The 15,746-nt window shown below is 46.7% G+C and overlaps 1 protein-coding gene across 5 annotated transcripts in view; it reads right to left on the bottom strand.

Moving 5' to 3' along the window:
• Positions 1-1,278: 1,278 nt before the first annotated feature.
• ANKRD33B (ankyrin repeat domain 33B) overlaps positions 1,279-15,746 on the bottom strand; it is an 84,682-nt gene continuing 70,214 nt past the window's right edge. For 2 of the 5 annotated variants that reach the window (XM_036848158.1, XM_036848160.1), the window contains 2 exons: positions 7,187-8,017; positions 1,279-5,973 (listed from right to left, as the gene is read on the bottom strand). In XM_036848158.1, coding sequence (XP_036704053.1) covers positions 7,188-8,017 — 830 coding nt within the window. In that variant the 3' untranslated portion in view covers positions 1,279-5,973; position 7,187. The remainder of the gene's footprint in view (positions 5,974-7,186; positions 8,018-15,746) is intronic. The other 3 variants (XR_005019397.1, XR_005019398.1, XM_036848159.1) reach the window with 3 other exon arrangements.

Genomic DNA, 15,746 nt, shown 5'->3' with positions numbered 1-15,746 from the left:
CATTCACTTGTGTATACAAATAGGTAAGTCAGATGAAGGCTCTTCATTACTTACAAGTGGTAAGAACTGAAAATACTGTAATAGTCCATCATGAGGTCATGGTTAAATGTACCACAGTGCAGCTCTCCTGAGGAATACTACACAGCAATCAACAAGAACACTGGGTGAAACTGTATATACCACACTATCTTACCTGTACATCATGCGAAGGGGAGAAAACATTAAAAATATATTTCTATTGCAAACAGAGAAATGACAAATATCATGATATCACTTATATGTGGAACCTAAAAAAAAAATGATACAAATGAACTTATTTACAGAACAGAAATAGACCCACAGACATGAAAGACAAACTTATGATTACTAAAGGGAAAGGGGCAGAGAGAGAAATTAGAAGCTTGGGATTAACGGATACACACTACTACATTTAAAACAGATGAACAACAAGGACCTACTGTATAGCACAGGGAACTATACTCAGTATCTTGTAATAACCTATAATGGAAAAGAATCTGAAAAAGTATATATATATATACTTTATACTGAAAAAGTGTATCTATATCTGAATCACTTTGCTGTACACCTAAAACTAATGCAACATTGTAAATCAACTAATAAAAAATAAACTAAACGAACAAAAATAAATTATAGTAAAATAGCTAGCTAGTGGGAAGCAACCGCATAGCACAGGGAGATCAGCTCTGTGCTTTGTGACCCCCTAGAGGGGTGGGATAGGGAGGGTGGGAGGGAGGGAGATGCAAGAGGGAAGAGATATGGGAACATATGTATATGTATAACTGATTCACTTTGTTATAAAGCAGAAACTAACACACCATTGTAAAGCAATTATACTCCAATAAAGGTGTTTAAAAAAAAATGACAGAGATTAACAAGGCAAAAAAAATTATATAATGTATATTATATTATATAATATATAACGTATTATATAATAATAATAAATAAATAACAAAACTAAATTTGTTTCTATATACACAGGTAAATAAATCCACAGAAACACAGCTGAAGGATGCCTCCCTACCAGTGGGTACTTCTGAGAAGAGGCAGAATGTAAAAAGATTATTTTAACACGTGCAGAGGTATTCACAGATAGCTCATGAATTTAAAAGTCTTACTTTTGAAACGTGAAAAATAAAAGCATGTCAGATGAAGGAAGTGCACGCCTATTTCGATCAAAATAAGTAACATTTAAAACACTGGTATCGTTGTATCATTTTCTAATGTACACACACTTAGGTTTATCCAAGTATCACACCGTTGTACCATAAGACTTTATTTCACAAGTGATTTTAAATTCCGTAGCCACAATTTCCCCACATTTTTACATGACCCACATCCTTTTTGCTACACGTTTTAAACTTTAGATACAGAGTTTGTTAAAAGAGAAGCTAAAAGGGAAAGACACATTCTTTCTGCTGAATAATATATCCTATTTAACTTAAAGATGATTATTAACCGTTTGGATATCAAGAATTGAAACTGCTGGGGTCACATTTATTTGTAGGTCCCCAAATAGCCCTGAGGTCTAAATAGAAAAATATCTTTTATAAACTGTAACAAAACTCTCACCTCAAAATAAAACACTATGAAATTTACACACCTATATCCTTATTCAACATTTTTACAATATCCGGAAATCTACGGGATTTTTAGAAATGACAATGAAAATAGTTTTACATTCAGAAAACAAAGCTTATACCAACATGACATAACCTGAAACCTGGCACCTGTGCAGAGTCCATACAATTTTCTTAGTCACCCTTGTTAAAAATACACATTCTCAGACACCCAATACATGTGAGGCAGAACAAGGATTTGAATGAAGAGAATTTCAATGAGATTAGCTTTGCCTGTTTGTTTGAATGGGGTCTAGTATTCAAATTCCTTAGGATGGCCGAGAGGCTCACAGGGTTGCTGGTAACATGGCCAGGTTTATAGCATCCTTTCCTGGTTTTCATCCTGTTTGACAGAGCTGTGAGGTTCCAAACCAGCTTCTAGAACTTCTGCTCAAAAACTGGTGTTAAAGTGCTTCAATGCGACCTCCCAAAATTTCATAAAGCATCGAATCAACACAGGCCACTGCCGTGCCTGCAACCGCTGGCTTCATTTTGTTTCTTGTCTTCATGTTCTTCAAAAACAATATAAAGGTGTCCCATTATGATGAAATGATTCTCTCAAAAACCAAACTGTGTTAGCGTTGATTAATTAGAGTACTGATACTTGGGCAGACTTGGGAAGATCTCAGTGCCTCCGCAGGGTAAGACGCTGATTCTGTGGTTAGCCTGGTGCCATGGGGTGAATGCCTGGTGGAGGTCCCCAAGCATCCCCTCTGGATTCTGCCCCTCCATGCCAAGGAGGCAGCCAACAGCAGAGCGACGGCCCAGGCCCGGCTACACAACCTCGCCCAGGAGCTCCTACATGAGCCGCCCTGGCCAACACCACCTTTCGACAAGACCTGCGTTATGACACACTGGCTGTGTCCTGTGCCGCAGTGGACACACTGGAGTCCTCCCAGTGGGGGTCTTGGGCTGTCCCACCCTCCACTACATGCCATCCAATCAGGTCACACCAGACATTACTGGGACCCACAATGGCAGTCCCGTCTGTGAGCACAAAGCCCGGACTCCTTCCTGTGTGTGTGTGTGTGTGTGTGTGTGTGCACTCATCACATCACATCACACACCTCCACTTGCAGCTGAGGACCATCAGAGCACCGCAGGGCTGTGCCTTTCACATGAGCCTTAGTTCAGGCTGGGTCAGGGGAAGGAGAGACTTTGCACGCAGCCCTGGCATTCAACTGAGTCCCTCAGAAATGAGCTACATCAAACCAGGCAGTGGTGGTTTTTTGTTTTTTTCTATTTCTTTAAAATAAAAAACCTCCAGAGGAATTTTTTTAGCCACTTATTTTAAATGTTAATGAAGAAACATGTGGATTCAAGGGCACAGCCACAAGTAGCTGATTCAAGCGTCACACGGACGTCTGAAACAAAGTCTAAACGCATGGAGAGGGCGGCAACCAGCGTTTGCAGGAAGAGCTGGTTTGCTGTTAAGTTCTTCGTGGCAACAGCCCTCCCTCCCGCTGCCGTGATTATGTGCCCAATGCCAGCTGTTGTCGCAAATGGGACTTTGTTGTTTTATGAGCATCAGGCGTGATGGGTCTTCTGCCATTCCTTCCCCAGAAGACCATGGTCCGCCAGGCCCGGCTGAAAGGGGCCCAGCGTGAGCCTGCCGCCAAGGAAACCAGACACACAGACCAGAGCCCTGAGGGATCCTGTGAGCCGGGCACCCACAGCCGAATGCAGAATCCAAACAGTTACCCACGTGGGACGGAAAGGCTCGCGAGGGAATACTTGGGTAGCGCGTTAGGATTTCCCCAAATACTGTGAAAAAGAAAAAGTGTCAGCACCTCATCCTACAAAAGACGGATTTCAACTAGCAGCTTAAAACAGTTCCTGATAATCTTAGCACTGCAGCGAGTACCTGCATTGTATCAGGATGGGAAATGAGCGAGCACAGGTCTCCAAGTGAACCTGGGGGTAAGCACTGCACCTGACATCCGTCAGGGCTAGGACTCCTTTCGCGGAGCAAGCTCCAGTGAATGATGAGAAGACAGTCTCCGCCTTAACGCAGCGTGGACGAGCGGGGAATACAGTGATCCTGCCAGAGGCTGCAAGAGTCAGATCGTCCCTACTTCTTAGTCTTAGCTCGTTTAACGACCCCTCAGGGGTGCTTTTCTTCATAGTAACTCGGTACCCATGATTCTTCCCTGGAGACAGCAGGCTTTGCATCCACTTCAGGACTGGGGTGTGGCCCACCTCACGGGATTGTTTCACAGCCTCATCTCCACCCAGTGGACTTCCAGAGACCTGGCCGCCCGCAGCACGGAAGGAAGTGGGCAGAGGCGGCCTGGACTGGTCACCCTGCATCCACAAATCCCACTTTCCAACTGACATCACGAACTCTGTCCCCCACTGCAGAATGAGCGAGTAGCAGGAGTGCCCGAAGTTGAGATGACGAACTACTGCAATTTCCGACCCTATTTCTGAGGCCTCTAGTGCCACCAGGAGCTCGTGGGGAGGTGCTGCAGAAAAAGTCACGAAGGTCCACAATGTCGTGTGTTGCATTTCTCAAAGGTAGCCAAGGACACGCGAAGTCTCTGAACACCGCGGTCATTCCAGCTTTTCCCTCCCCCCTCCCAGCGGTGAGCTTGGCGCTCGGCTGACTGTAGAACACGATTCACATAAGCAGATAGAAAACACTGTCACCGTCACACCACACACCCCTGGATCAGATAGGGAGGAAGCAGCTGTAGAGGTGAAAGCGATGAATGGTCCATCTGTGCTGTCACAGCCGTCTCTACGTACATAAAGGCTGAATTTTTTTTTTTTTTTGATACAAGGGTTCACATCCACAAGAGGCAACTGAGAGGCACTGAAGTGACTTCACATCCACTCCAAAGCCATTTCAGCTGCCAGAGTCCCGAGTTTCTACTAATCAAGAAATCTCAACACGAGGGGTGATTCCCAGGCCTCTCCCCAGAAAACAGCAGCACTGACATTGTCTTAGAAATATTTCTTCTATCTAGTTTAATCATAACGCACTCAGATGCTAAAAAGTATTAAAATAGACTTCAGCTTTTCCCCTAACTGTATTTATATATAAATCCCTGAGAGGGTACCTGTCAAGTTGAGATTCACTATTTACAGTTAATAGACATCAGGAGCGCAAGCAGACACCGGATCCCGCCTGCTCTGTACGGCAGGGCGGTGCTATCGCCTGTTAGGAGAGCAAACCAAGTCTCCCTCCCGAAAGAGAAAAAAGGGGGAAAGTGCGGGGTGGAGGTGGGGGAGTTGTGCCAACATTCTGCACGGAAGCAGCTGGCGGAATCTGCTGTTCATTCACTCTTGGGTGTTTGGAGGGCACGACATGATAATTCCACAGGGACACTGTTGATCTCTCAGCATTGCCTTGCTCTTCCGCCCTTTTTAGATCTCAGAGTAGTGGGGCCAGGGATGATCAAGGCATTTAGCTAAATCTGGAGCAGGAAACAGGCAAAACAAAGAAAAAGCAAATAAGGAAAAAAGGAGGCAAAGGGGTCAGCAGGGAATGTATATGGTGACAGAGCTGGGGGGGGGACATTGCTCATCAGTGCCCCATCCCTGACCGACACTGGAGGGGAGGGAGGAGGGCTGAACCCTTGGTGAGAAAAATGCAGCCAACCATTCAAAGCAACGAAAATACATAAACACAAAAATGATCTCAAAGGATATGGATTGGACTGTCAGGGAAACGGGTGTTTCTCTCCACCTCGGGGACCAGCCTTCATCTCATCCAAGGGGACTTGGCCAACCTCAACTCTTAGGCACGAAAGTGACCCAACAGCCAACTATATCAGTGATGCTCAAAGTGGGTCCAGACCTCTGTGCCATTCTTCTTGCGCCCTTCTGGGATGAGGGAGGAACTCACTAAAATCTGACTTTAAGAGCTGTGTTATCGTCACGCCCGTCTCCCACCAGTCTGGGTGCAGCCTGACGGTCTGTTTATTGAGATTCTGGGGAAGGTGAGTGTGAGATGCTCAATTCTGAAGGATGGGGGGGAAGAGGGGGAGCCGGCGCTACCCCGCCCACATAATGAGACAGACAGGTGTTCTTTACCGCATAGCCAGGGAGTGCGATTTCCCCTGCGAATCTAGGTTTATAATAAAGAGCTTCCAAACTGGTCTGTAATATTTTAAATCTATGGCTTCTGAACAGGATAATATTTAAATAAAGTGCTGTTGGTAGTGCATACGTGAGAGAGACTCTGCAACCCGGATGGCCAGAGATTCATTAGAATTTCTCAGTGCTTTGGAGATAACTCCCTCGGAGAGCTCAGGGCCCGGGGCAAATCACATACATGCTCTGCCAAAGTCCCGACATCTTGGAAAGTCAACAAAGTCACCATGAGGGTGAACTGAACATCAGGGGCAGTCATCAAAGGAAAAAAGAAAGTTAATTCCACACCAGGGATTCCTTGGAATTGAGTCAGGAGGAGGAAGCAACCCAGCTCACTCCAGGCAAATTTGCCTAAAACACGTTTGCTTAATATTCAGTTCTAATCCCTATTTCTCTAAAAATTTACGCCTGCCCCCATTTCAGCAGTCTGCAGAACTGTGGGTTCCTTATGCTTTTTGCATCTTTTTTACATTTTAAGGATATCTGAATTCAATTTACCTAAGAGCACATAACTTACTTTTGTATTTCCAGTAATAATTATTAAATTTGCCCCTATTTTCTTAAATACTTTTTTTATGTCAATATCTATTTTTGAATATGTTCAAGACTTTGTATACAGTTTATCTAACATCCCTTGCTTAAAATGAGTTTAGTTCTAGCAATAAACACGTGCTTCTCTACGCAGTCTCCTACTTTGACAACCGGGTTTTCATCATTTTTTAGCACTGGATGTACAGGGAAATCTGATTCCTCTATCTTACTTGATCATTTTGCTGTAAAGTAAATACCTCCATCAGATGGAAAGAAATATTCTGCATCACTTAACCCAACTAAGAACATGCGGTGCTCATGGGCACCCACGTGAGATGGAAAGGCAAAGACCCAAACAAACAGCAAAAGGGGGGAGAATGCCACAAATTCTGTGTGAAATCATAGGGATATCACAAGTAATTATTGCTAGAAACGGTACTTTAAACAAAGGGTCTTCAGACAAATGCATTAAAACCATCCTAAGTACAAAGAGCCCCATCTCTGTATGGGGCTGGTAAAGTGCTGCACATCTGACTGTGATTAAAAATACAAAATTATACAGAAAATGCCCTTCTGAAATTTCTTAACTGAGGTTCTAAAGATAAACTTTTAGGTAAAACGCCCACTAAGTGTACTGACTGCTAGGGGAACCTGGTTTTAGGCAAATCGATTAGCGCTATGCCCAATTCACTCTTGGGTGCAGCCTGAACAAACACAAACGTTTTCTCGGGCCCGAAGGAGCCTGCGGGCACAGGGACGTGTGGTGCGTAAAAGGCAAGGGCCAGGCGGAGGCGCTTCCTTCCCAGGGAGGAGCCCACCCGGCCTCCCCGCCACCGCCTCTGGGGCTCCGGGCAGCATCTCATCCCCGGCCGCGCTCTGCGTCCTTCCTCCCCGCGCCAGCCACCCCCCCCCCCCCCCACCTCACGTCCTTTTCCTCCAGGACGGTGCCCGCTTCTCCTTCTGCGCCGTGGCCAGTCGCTGCTTCTCTGCCTCTTCCGCCTTCCTTCTTTCCTCCTTGGCCTCCTTGTACCGCCACTTGGGGAGCTGCAGGTGGGCGCTGTCCTTGGTGCTGCCCTTCGGCGCCCGCTCGGGCTGGAAGGTGGGCGCCGGCGCCTTGCTGACGCGCACCTTGGGGATGACCACGCCCGGCCGCACGCTGCTCCGCCGCAGCAGCTGCAGGGACAGGAGGCTGGCCTTCCGCGGGGCAGCTGGCAGCTGGGAAGACGTGGAGCTGGCTCTGGGGGCCCCCTCTCTGGAGACCCCCGCGGCCTGGGAGGTCCGGAATCGCTGCTCGGTGCCCTCCGCTTTGTCCCTCTCTTGGGCTTGCGTGGCCAGGTCCCCCCGTGCCGCCAGGATCTCCTGCACCGCCAGCCGCCTTTTCCCCACACAGGGGGGGTTCTCGGGGCACATGGTCTGGCAGACGACGGCCACGGCGGGGCTGTAGAGGCTCGTGGTCATCCTGACCATGTGGTCCAGGACGCCCCCATCCTCCAGGCCTTGGCGCAAGCGGGAGGTCAGTATGGACCGCACAAACTCGGTGAGCCTCTGCAAGCAGTTCTTGGAGCCCGCAGGCTTCGGACCCGCCTCGGGGGCCAGCGGCAGCTCTGGCTTGTACTGTTCCCCAAACTGCTCTGGGCAGGGTCGCTCCAGCAGCCTCTGGATGACGTGGACCGCTTCAAACCGTCCCGTGTAAGTAGCCCACTCCTGGCACGACATCCTGCGGTGAGGGTCCCTGGCGTGGACATCTGCCCCTGAAAACCGCAAAGTAGAAACAGGAATGGGTGGATGCACTAAGACCTCCCTTCCACAGGCAGAAAACGAAAAGACAGTGAAATGGATCAAAAGCGAAACTTCCAAAGCCTTCTAACAAGACTCTACCCTGGAGCTGGGCCACCTGGATGAACCCACACCTGACCGACACCTGTTGCGTTTACTATTGTAACACAACCAACCTTTAAGTGCTCCACTTAATGGTTTATCTTTCCTAAATAAAACCCCCTAAACTCAGCACCTAAATCGTGGAATCTTTTTATAGAAATAAGATTTCATGGCTTTCCAGCAATGGAGACACGATCAGACCACAAAGGTGCTTTGTAACACTTGGCAGATGCTACTAGAATGTTCTAAAAATACTAACAGTAACTCACGGGCAAAGCATTCAGTGTCCTATTTATTTATCATCTCCCTTTTTCCTCCAAGATCTCTTGTGGGGACGATTATGGATCTTATCTTACAGGAAACGTGTGGTCCCTCACTTTTCGTGCTGGTGGTTAGTTGGTCGTGGGTCGTGGGCTTCTCCAGGACAGAGGCAGTTTAAGCAAAAACTTAAGTCATTTTTGCTTCCTTAATACATACAGTTCTGGCTGGTAGGAGGCATGCATTTAATAAACGTTTGTTACAGAATGGATGGTGGTCCCAGTGGCTGAGGGCACTGCTGGAGACCTCGAAGCTGGTAAGTGAGAAGTGCTCAGACCTGGGTCCTGACCCTCAGCTGCCTGCACTTCCCACCATCCTGCAGGGGGGCTCTTCCTCTGTGACACTTTTCTATGTCAACAGGGCCAGGGTCTAGTACTCAGGGACTTAACCCAGCACTAATCCAGGTGCGCCGTGAAGGTGTTTTGTAGGTGCGGTAGCATCCACAACTGGTTGACTTTAAGTCCAGATTACCACCCAAAATGTGGGTGAGCCTTGTCCAGGGTCTTAGGAGCAAAAGTTGAAGTTTCCTGGAGAAGAAAGAATTCAGCCTGAAGACTGCAGCATCCACTCCTGCCCAAGTCTCCAGCCCGCTGGCCTGTCCTACAGATTCCGGGCTTACCAACCCCCCAAATCACGTGAGCCAATTCCCTAAAATAAATCTCTTAATATATATCTCCCATCGGTTCTGTCTTTCTGGAGGACAGAGGCTGCATCTCCTACATCCTCACGGTCTCCCTTACACTGGTCACTTCCTTAATAAATCTCCTCCATACCAGCCACTGCCTCCTCTTAATATTGCAAAGTTAAACTTCAGCTCAACTTGATGAAATGTTCATAAGTTTCAGCTTGGTGGTAAAATAGAAATTAATCAGGGATTGCTATTCAATTAATCTTGGTCCAATCTCAGCCGAATATACAGTTAAAAATCGTTCAGGATTTCAAGTCCCATTAGTCATATTTCCACTGGCAAAGCAATGTGGGAAGTAGGGCAATTATCTAGTCTACCCAGGGACCAGGCCCGGCAGAAGCTTCTGCATTTACATCCCACACAGACCCGGGTGTCCGACATGCGATGGCTGGTGAATACGAATAAGAGCAGCAGGGGGTCTCAGCGACTTCCCTGCCCCATAGCCCTCAGTGGCCCCATGGCCGAGGCAGACCCAGCTCACCTGAGCTCGTCCGGTAATGCTCTTAATTCTGTGACACGTTAACATATTAGAAGAGTGGTAATTATTGGGAACTGGAAATCAGGATGGAACTCATTAGCTACAGTACAATTTATAAACGGACTGAAATGAAAAGGGGGCAGTAAAAATGTCATTGCAAAAAATAGATGACACATTAAACCTTAATTCGTTGCACGTCACTTAAAAAAGGAGCAAACTGAAAAATTAAAATCTTAATGAACGCTGCTTGAAAGAGACATTTTTCAAATGCTAATGGAAAACTAAAGGAACAGCTGTCAAAAGTTGAGTGCGCCACTTCCTTTTCAAAATCATCTTGGAAAATACAAACACTGTAAAGAACAGAGGCCGTTCTGACTGTAATGCAGCTCAAGAATCTGAGTCATGCTATAAATGAGGGATTCACTTCCTTAAGAAAGTACTATTAAGGGTAATATTAAAGGCCTGGGCATAGTCATTAAATCATGAAAGGCAAGTACTGATGATTAGCACATTATACTTATATCTTTCAGAGAATACAGAGTACCTCTGAAAGGCCAAAGTACCCATCGCCTGCCCAAGAGATGATCGGCATCCTCATCCCCCACCCCATGTTGTTTTGCCCAGGGCTCCAGCCGTGCAAAGGCTGGGCTCCTGCCAATGAGTCCATTTGCTGCCACGTTGAGTGCTGTGAGCTGTCTATACAGAATCCTCTATTTTATTCAAGGCAGCAGCTACTCAGTTCTAGGCAATGCATCATGACTGGTCTAACCCTGAGTTTCAAAACTTGGCAATACTGACATTTGGGGCCAGATGACTATTTGTTTTGGGGATTGTAGGGCTTTTAACAGCATCCCTGTTCTCTGGGCACTAGATGCCAGTAGCACTCCACCAGTTGTGACAACCAAAAATGTCCCCTGGGGGGATCACACACATCCCCACCCCATCGAGGATTATAGTTCTAACCTTGATGACCTGCCATCTTGTTCCCCATTCCCCCAGCCTCCCTTAGTGAGCCCCAAAGAGAAGGCTGTTGCACCCTGATCGAAGGGACCGATGAACCTGAGGCCTGGAGCTTTGGTGACCATCGTGCAATCATGAGGTGACCAGTCAACACACTGGCAGGTGGTTGGGGGGCCGTGTGGAGCTGAGTGGACGAGAGGAAGAAACCTGGGTCTGTGACGTCCTCACGGAGTCCAGGGCCAAGCTCTGCATGGTGACTTCCAGTGAGGTGAGACAGACACCTGCTTTCTTTAAGCCACTGTCAAGTCAGGATTTCTGTTACTGGAAGCAGAAAGCACCCTAAAAGGCACTAAAGGAAAACAATCTACCTTCCATTGCTCATTCTTAGGACGCTTTCCCCCAACAGTCAAGGCCAGGTCTGTGGGACCAGCAGGAGTCAGGCAGAGCCCAGGGTGCGTCACTTCCTTTCCTATTTACCTATAAGCCCCCATCCCCATGTTATCTACCCTTCAGAGCCCCAATCTGGTCCCCCTCCTGCCGAGAGACCCTTCTGGTCACGTTAGATAGTTAGACATGAGCAGGTCCCTGCCGCATCCTGGACGGGGGTCATCTTTCCCTCCCCCACCTGGACACTGGTGATTAGAACATGCCCAGAGAGCCTCCCTTTTGTGGTCAAGGACCGTTAAGTCTCCAGCCTTATCAACACCAAACAAGATAAAACCGCCAGCACAGGTTGGTGAGGGCATAGCAAGGCCTAAAAGGTGACTCAGAGTAACCCGGGGTTCATTACGCTGTGTTTGTAATAAATTAGCGTTGCGGTTTCTGCACCCATCACCCTTCTGTGGGTTTTGCTCGGGTGCCTGTGGGTAAGCGCCTGCGCAGAAGGAAGAAGTTATGTAACCTAAAGCTGTCAATCAGCTTGGCAGTCAAATGATGCAGGACCTGAGGGGCTTTCCACCACTCTGAAAAACCAACCCCAGCCCTACCGCGGGGCTGCTTCCAGTTTCCAAACAACCCCGCGCCCCTTCTCTCTCTCCGGAGTGTACTTTTGCTTTGCTTAATAAAAAACTCTTGCTACTTAAAACTGCTCTATGTCTCTGGACTGAATTCTTTCTCTTCGGGAGGACGAGAACCGAGGGAATCACCATTTTCCTCTGGTGATAGTCACACAAGACCACTGTGGACCGGTCCTTACAGGCCTCCTCCTGTGCTATCTGTGGCCTGTATCTTGGGCACTTCGGGTATAATCAGGATGCAGGGTCACAGGGAAGAGCCCTTGAAGGGGGTGGGGCGGGTGATCCCACCCTACCCTCAGGCGTTTCAGTCTTTCAGAGGGTCTCAGCAGGGCTCAAGCCCACAGCCTGCAGGGTAACCAGCTAATGAGCTCACACGGGTTCGTCTTCCAGTCTTCCCAATCTGGCTTCCTTATCCCTGACCGGCTTGCAGGGGTGACTTTCCAGAACAACCACTTGCCCCCTTGTCTCACGGTTGGCTCTCGTGGGTGCCCAAGCTAAGACGGTGCCCTTGGTAATATGAAATGCCTGATTTTTAGCCATTTCTCTGCCTAGTAACTTGACACTATTCCATCTTAGTCACAGAAAATTCATGTTTTCCTCTGTAAACAGAAAGAAACCTCTCTGGTGGTATCACATCCTTCGGCTTTCCAGAAACACATAGTCAGGGCTTGCCTAAGGCAAGGATGAACACACAATGTACAGCGGGAGTGCCTCTACTCTCTGTTCATGAAACGAGCCTCCTACACCTTCCTTTCTGTCTGCTTTGTTGCCCGGAATCCCAGGGAGGTTCAAGGCTTCCGTTTGCTTGTTTTTGCTCCCCAAGTGCCGCAGCAATGACACCACCACCTCAGGTATGAGAGCCAGCTCTCTTAAGCCAGTCTGGAACCTGCCAACCTCCACCGCGTTCTGCTTCTCTTCAGAGATAGTCACGGCTTCCCTCATACGGCTTCTCAGAGCCATTTATTAAATACACCTGTCACTTGGGGGCATTAATATTCCACTGAATTAACAAGGCTCTGCAGCCCTATGCCCAACCCCTGGGATCTCATCAGCAGAGCTGACGTTACTCCTCGGAAAGCCAAAAACCAAACAGCCAATAAATCAGCTGTTCAGAACTTGGTTATATATATATATTTTTAAAATTTATTTATTTATTTTTGGCTGCGTTGGGTCTTCATTGCTGTGCGCGGACATTCTCTAGTTGCGGCGAGCGGGGGCTACTCTTCATTGCGTTGTGCGGGCTTCTCGTTGTGATGGCTTCTCTTGTTGCAGAGCATGGGCTCTAGGCGCGCGGGCTTCAGTAGTTGTGGAGCGTGGGCTCAGCAGTTGTGGCTCACGGGCTCTAGAGCACAGGCTCAGTAGCTGTGGCACATGGGCTTAGTTGCTCCGCGGCATGTGGGATCCTCCCGGACCAGGGCTCGAACCCGTGTCCCCTGCATTGGCAGGTGGATTCTTAACCACTGAGCCACCAGGGAAGCCCGAGAACTTGGTTATAATTTTATTAAAAGCCTGAGTTCTGGTAATTCTGACACTATTTCGTTCTGCCCAACAAGGTAAGATAAGAGCTGATATGCACCTACAGGTTATGAACTATTGGAAAATCTAAACAGTTTGGGGGGCATTCAATTCAATGATTCATTATTTCCAAAAGGAAATAGTTCTTATTGAATATTATGAAATTGCAACTCGGAAATTCAACCCAGGTGCAGAAAGACACTCAGGTTCAGAAGAACACGGCACTGGAAAAAATGAGAATGAGATACACAGTTTTATCCTAACTATTAATATGTAGTAATGCTTGTGCCTTTTGCTTTTAAAATGATCACAGGATGACCTGATTCTGTAAACATCAATCCAAAAGAATTACCCAGATTTTAGGATCTTTACAGGCTTAGTTTTTCTTAATATTGATAAATCCAAACAGAAGTAAGAAGACTTTAAAAGATTGTTGCAAATTGTTTAAACATTTCAGCAAGTATCCTATTGCTATGTACCAAACCCAGGAAAGGCATTCAATCACATATTGTTTTTTCTTTTAAAACATGCAGACTCATCTGTAAGAAGAAAATGTGACCCACTTTCCTGGGAAAAAGTATAACGTAACTTAGTGGCAATAGTAAAAAATGAAAATATTCTATAAGTTAAACAATAAAAGCCTTAGAGGGCCGCTCAAAAGCTCCCTGAAAAAGGTGTCAGATTTTCTTTTCACTTTTCTCTTCATTTCCCATTTACATTAGTTATATCAGTGGTTTTCAACAAGAGGCCACTTTCCCACTATGGGACGTTTGGCAATGTCTGGAGATATTTTTGGTCATCAAAACTGTGGGGTGCTACAGTCACCTAGTGGGCAGAGGCCAGGGAGGCTGCTGAACATCCTACAAACCACAGGCCAGCCCGACCACGAAGAACTATCTGGCCCCAAACATCGACAGCGCCAAGATTACGAAACCTGAGTCACCCTCCATAAGAAAGTTTAAGTACCTGATCACAAGGATATTTTCAAAAGGAAAAATATACCACAGTTTTTCATTCATTTAACAAATAATAGTGAACACATAAAGTCACCAATAACAATGACAACCAGCAATGACTGATGGCTTCCTCCATGCCAGGCGAGCCCCCGAGAGCTGTCAAGTGTGAACTCACTCAATCCACATCATGACCTCCTGCAGTAACTACTGACATTCACCGAATTTTACAGAAGAAACAGGCCCATAGCAGGAGGTGACTGGCCCTGGGTATAGAGAGGCTGAATGGTGGGGCTGGAATTTGAAACCAGGGGTCCTGATTTCCTAGTTGGTTCTATTGGCCATTCTGCTCTGACCAGGTACAGTTCAGGAATGGAGGCACTAGAGGTCTGCACTCATGTGGATTATTCTAGACTTTGATGGGGTTGTGCTCACGTTGACGGGAACAGGAAAGGTAGGGTATATAAAACCTAATGCCAGGGCTTCCCTGGTGGCGCAGTGGTTGAGAATCTGCCTGCCAATGCAGGGGACACGGGTTCGAGCCCTGGTCTGGGAAGATCCCACATGCCGCGGAGCAACTGGGCCCGTGAGCCACAACTGCTGAGCCTGCGCGTCTGGAGCCTGTGCTCCGCAACAAGAGAGGCCGTGATAGTGAGAGGCCCGCGCACCGCGATGAAGAGTGGCCCCCGCTTGCCGCAACTAGAGAAAGCCCTCACACGAAAACTAAGAGACCCAACACAGCCAACAATAAATAAATAAATAAATAAATAAATAAATAAATAAATAAAGTAGCTATTAAAAAAAAAAAGAATATGTGTCAGTATAAAAAACAAAAAACAAAACAAAACAAAAACCTAATGCCAAATTTGTTATCCAAATAACTAAGGGAAAAGAAAGAAAAACACATCAGCATTGAACACACTGCCCTTAAGCAGGCCCATCTCTCGCGAGATCTGAAAGGTTCTGTGATCTGTAAATGCCTGAAACCTCTACCAGACTCAGGGGAAAAAATGACAGCAAAGCCCATGCACGGTCCAGACTGATTAGAAGGTAATTAATCTGAAAACAAGAGAGTTTGTAATTCAAATTAACTCATTGGGGAAAATGCCTGGATTGACATCGAAAAGTTTTTGGTTGTAAAAGTGAATTGCTAATTTACACTCAATTATAACTAGATCCAGAAGCAGTAAAAGCAGATGAAGCTCCCCCTAAAACACAAAAGCATCCTATTCACCATTAAATTAGGAGGAACCATCCCTCCCTGATGTCATTGATAAACCCTGTGGAAATGGCTATCTCACTTTTAAAAAATGAAACTGTCACTGAGTCAAAAGCACAACCAATGAGATTAATTTTAATTAGGATCTTTTTTAATTCCAAGAAGGTTTTCATCTTCGAAGCCTCTGTCTTCGCTTACTGAATTTATTTTTCTTGCAGCATCCCCTAAAACACTTCAGTTAAAGCAGGAGAAAAAAACAATCCAAAGTAGGTTTGTAACAAATCCTGTAACCCCAATCTAATCACAAGGAAAAAAGACAGATGGGCTCAGGTTGGGGGACCAGTGTTCATTGGCCAGTGTCAAGACCAAGTCATGAACAAGGCATGAAGACTGAGCAACTTCTGGGGACCAGAGTAGACTGGGGACCAGAGTAGACTGGGGACATGTGACAACTC

This window comes from Balaenoptera musculus, chromosome 3 (genome assembly GCF_009873245.2).
Source record: "Balaenoptera musculus isolate JJ_BM4_2016_0621 chromosome 3, mBalMus1.pri.v3, whole genome shotgun sequence".
In the NCBI taxonomy this organism is placed as follows: domain Eukaryota; kingdom Metazoa; phylum Chordata; class Mammalia; order Artiodactyla; family Balaenopteridae; genus Balaenoptera; species Balaenoptera musculus.
This window is presented reverse-complemented; position numbering and strand designations above follow the sequence as displayed.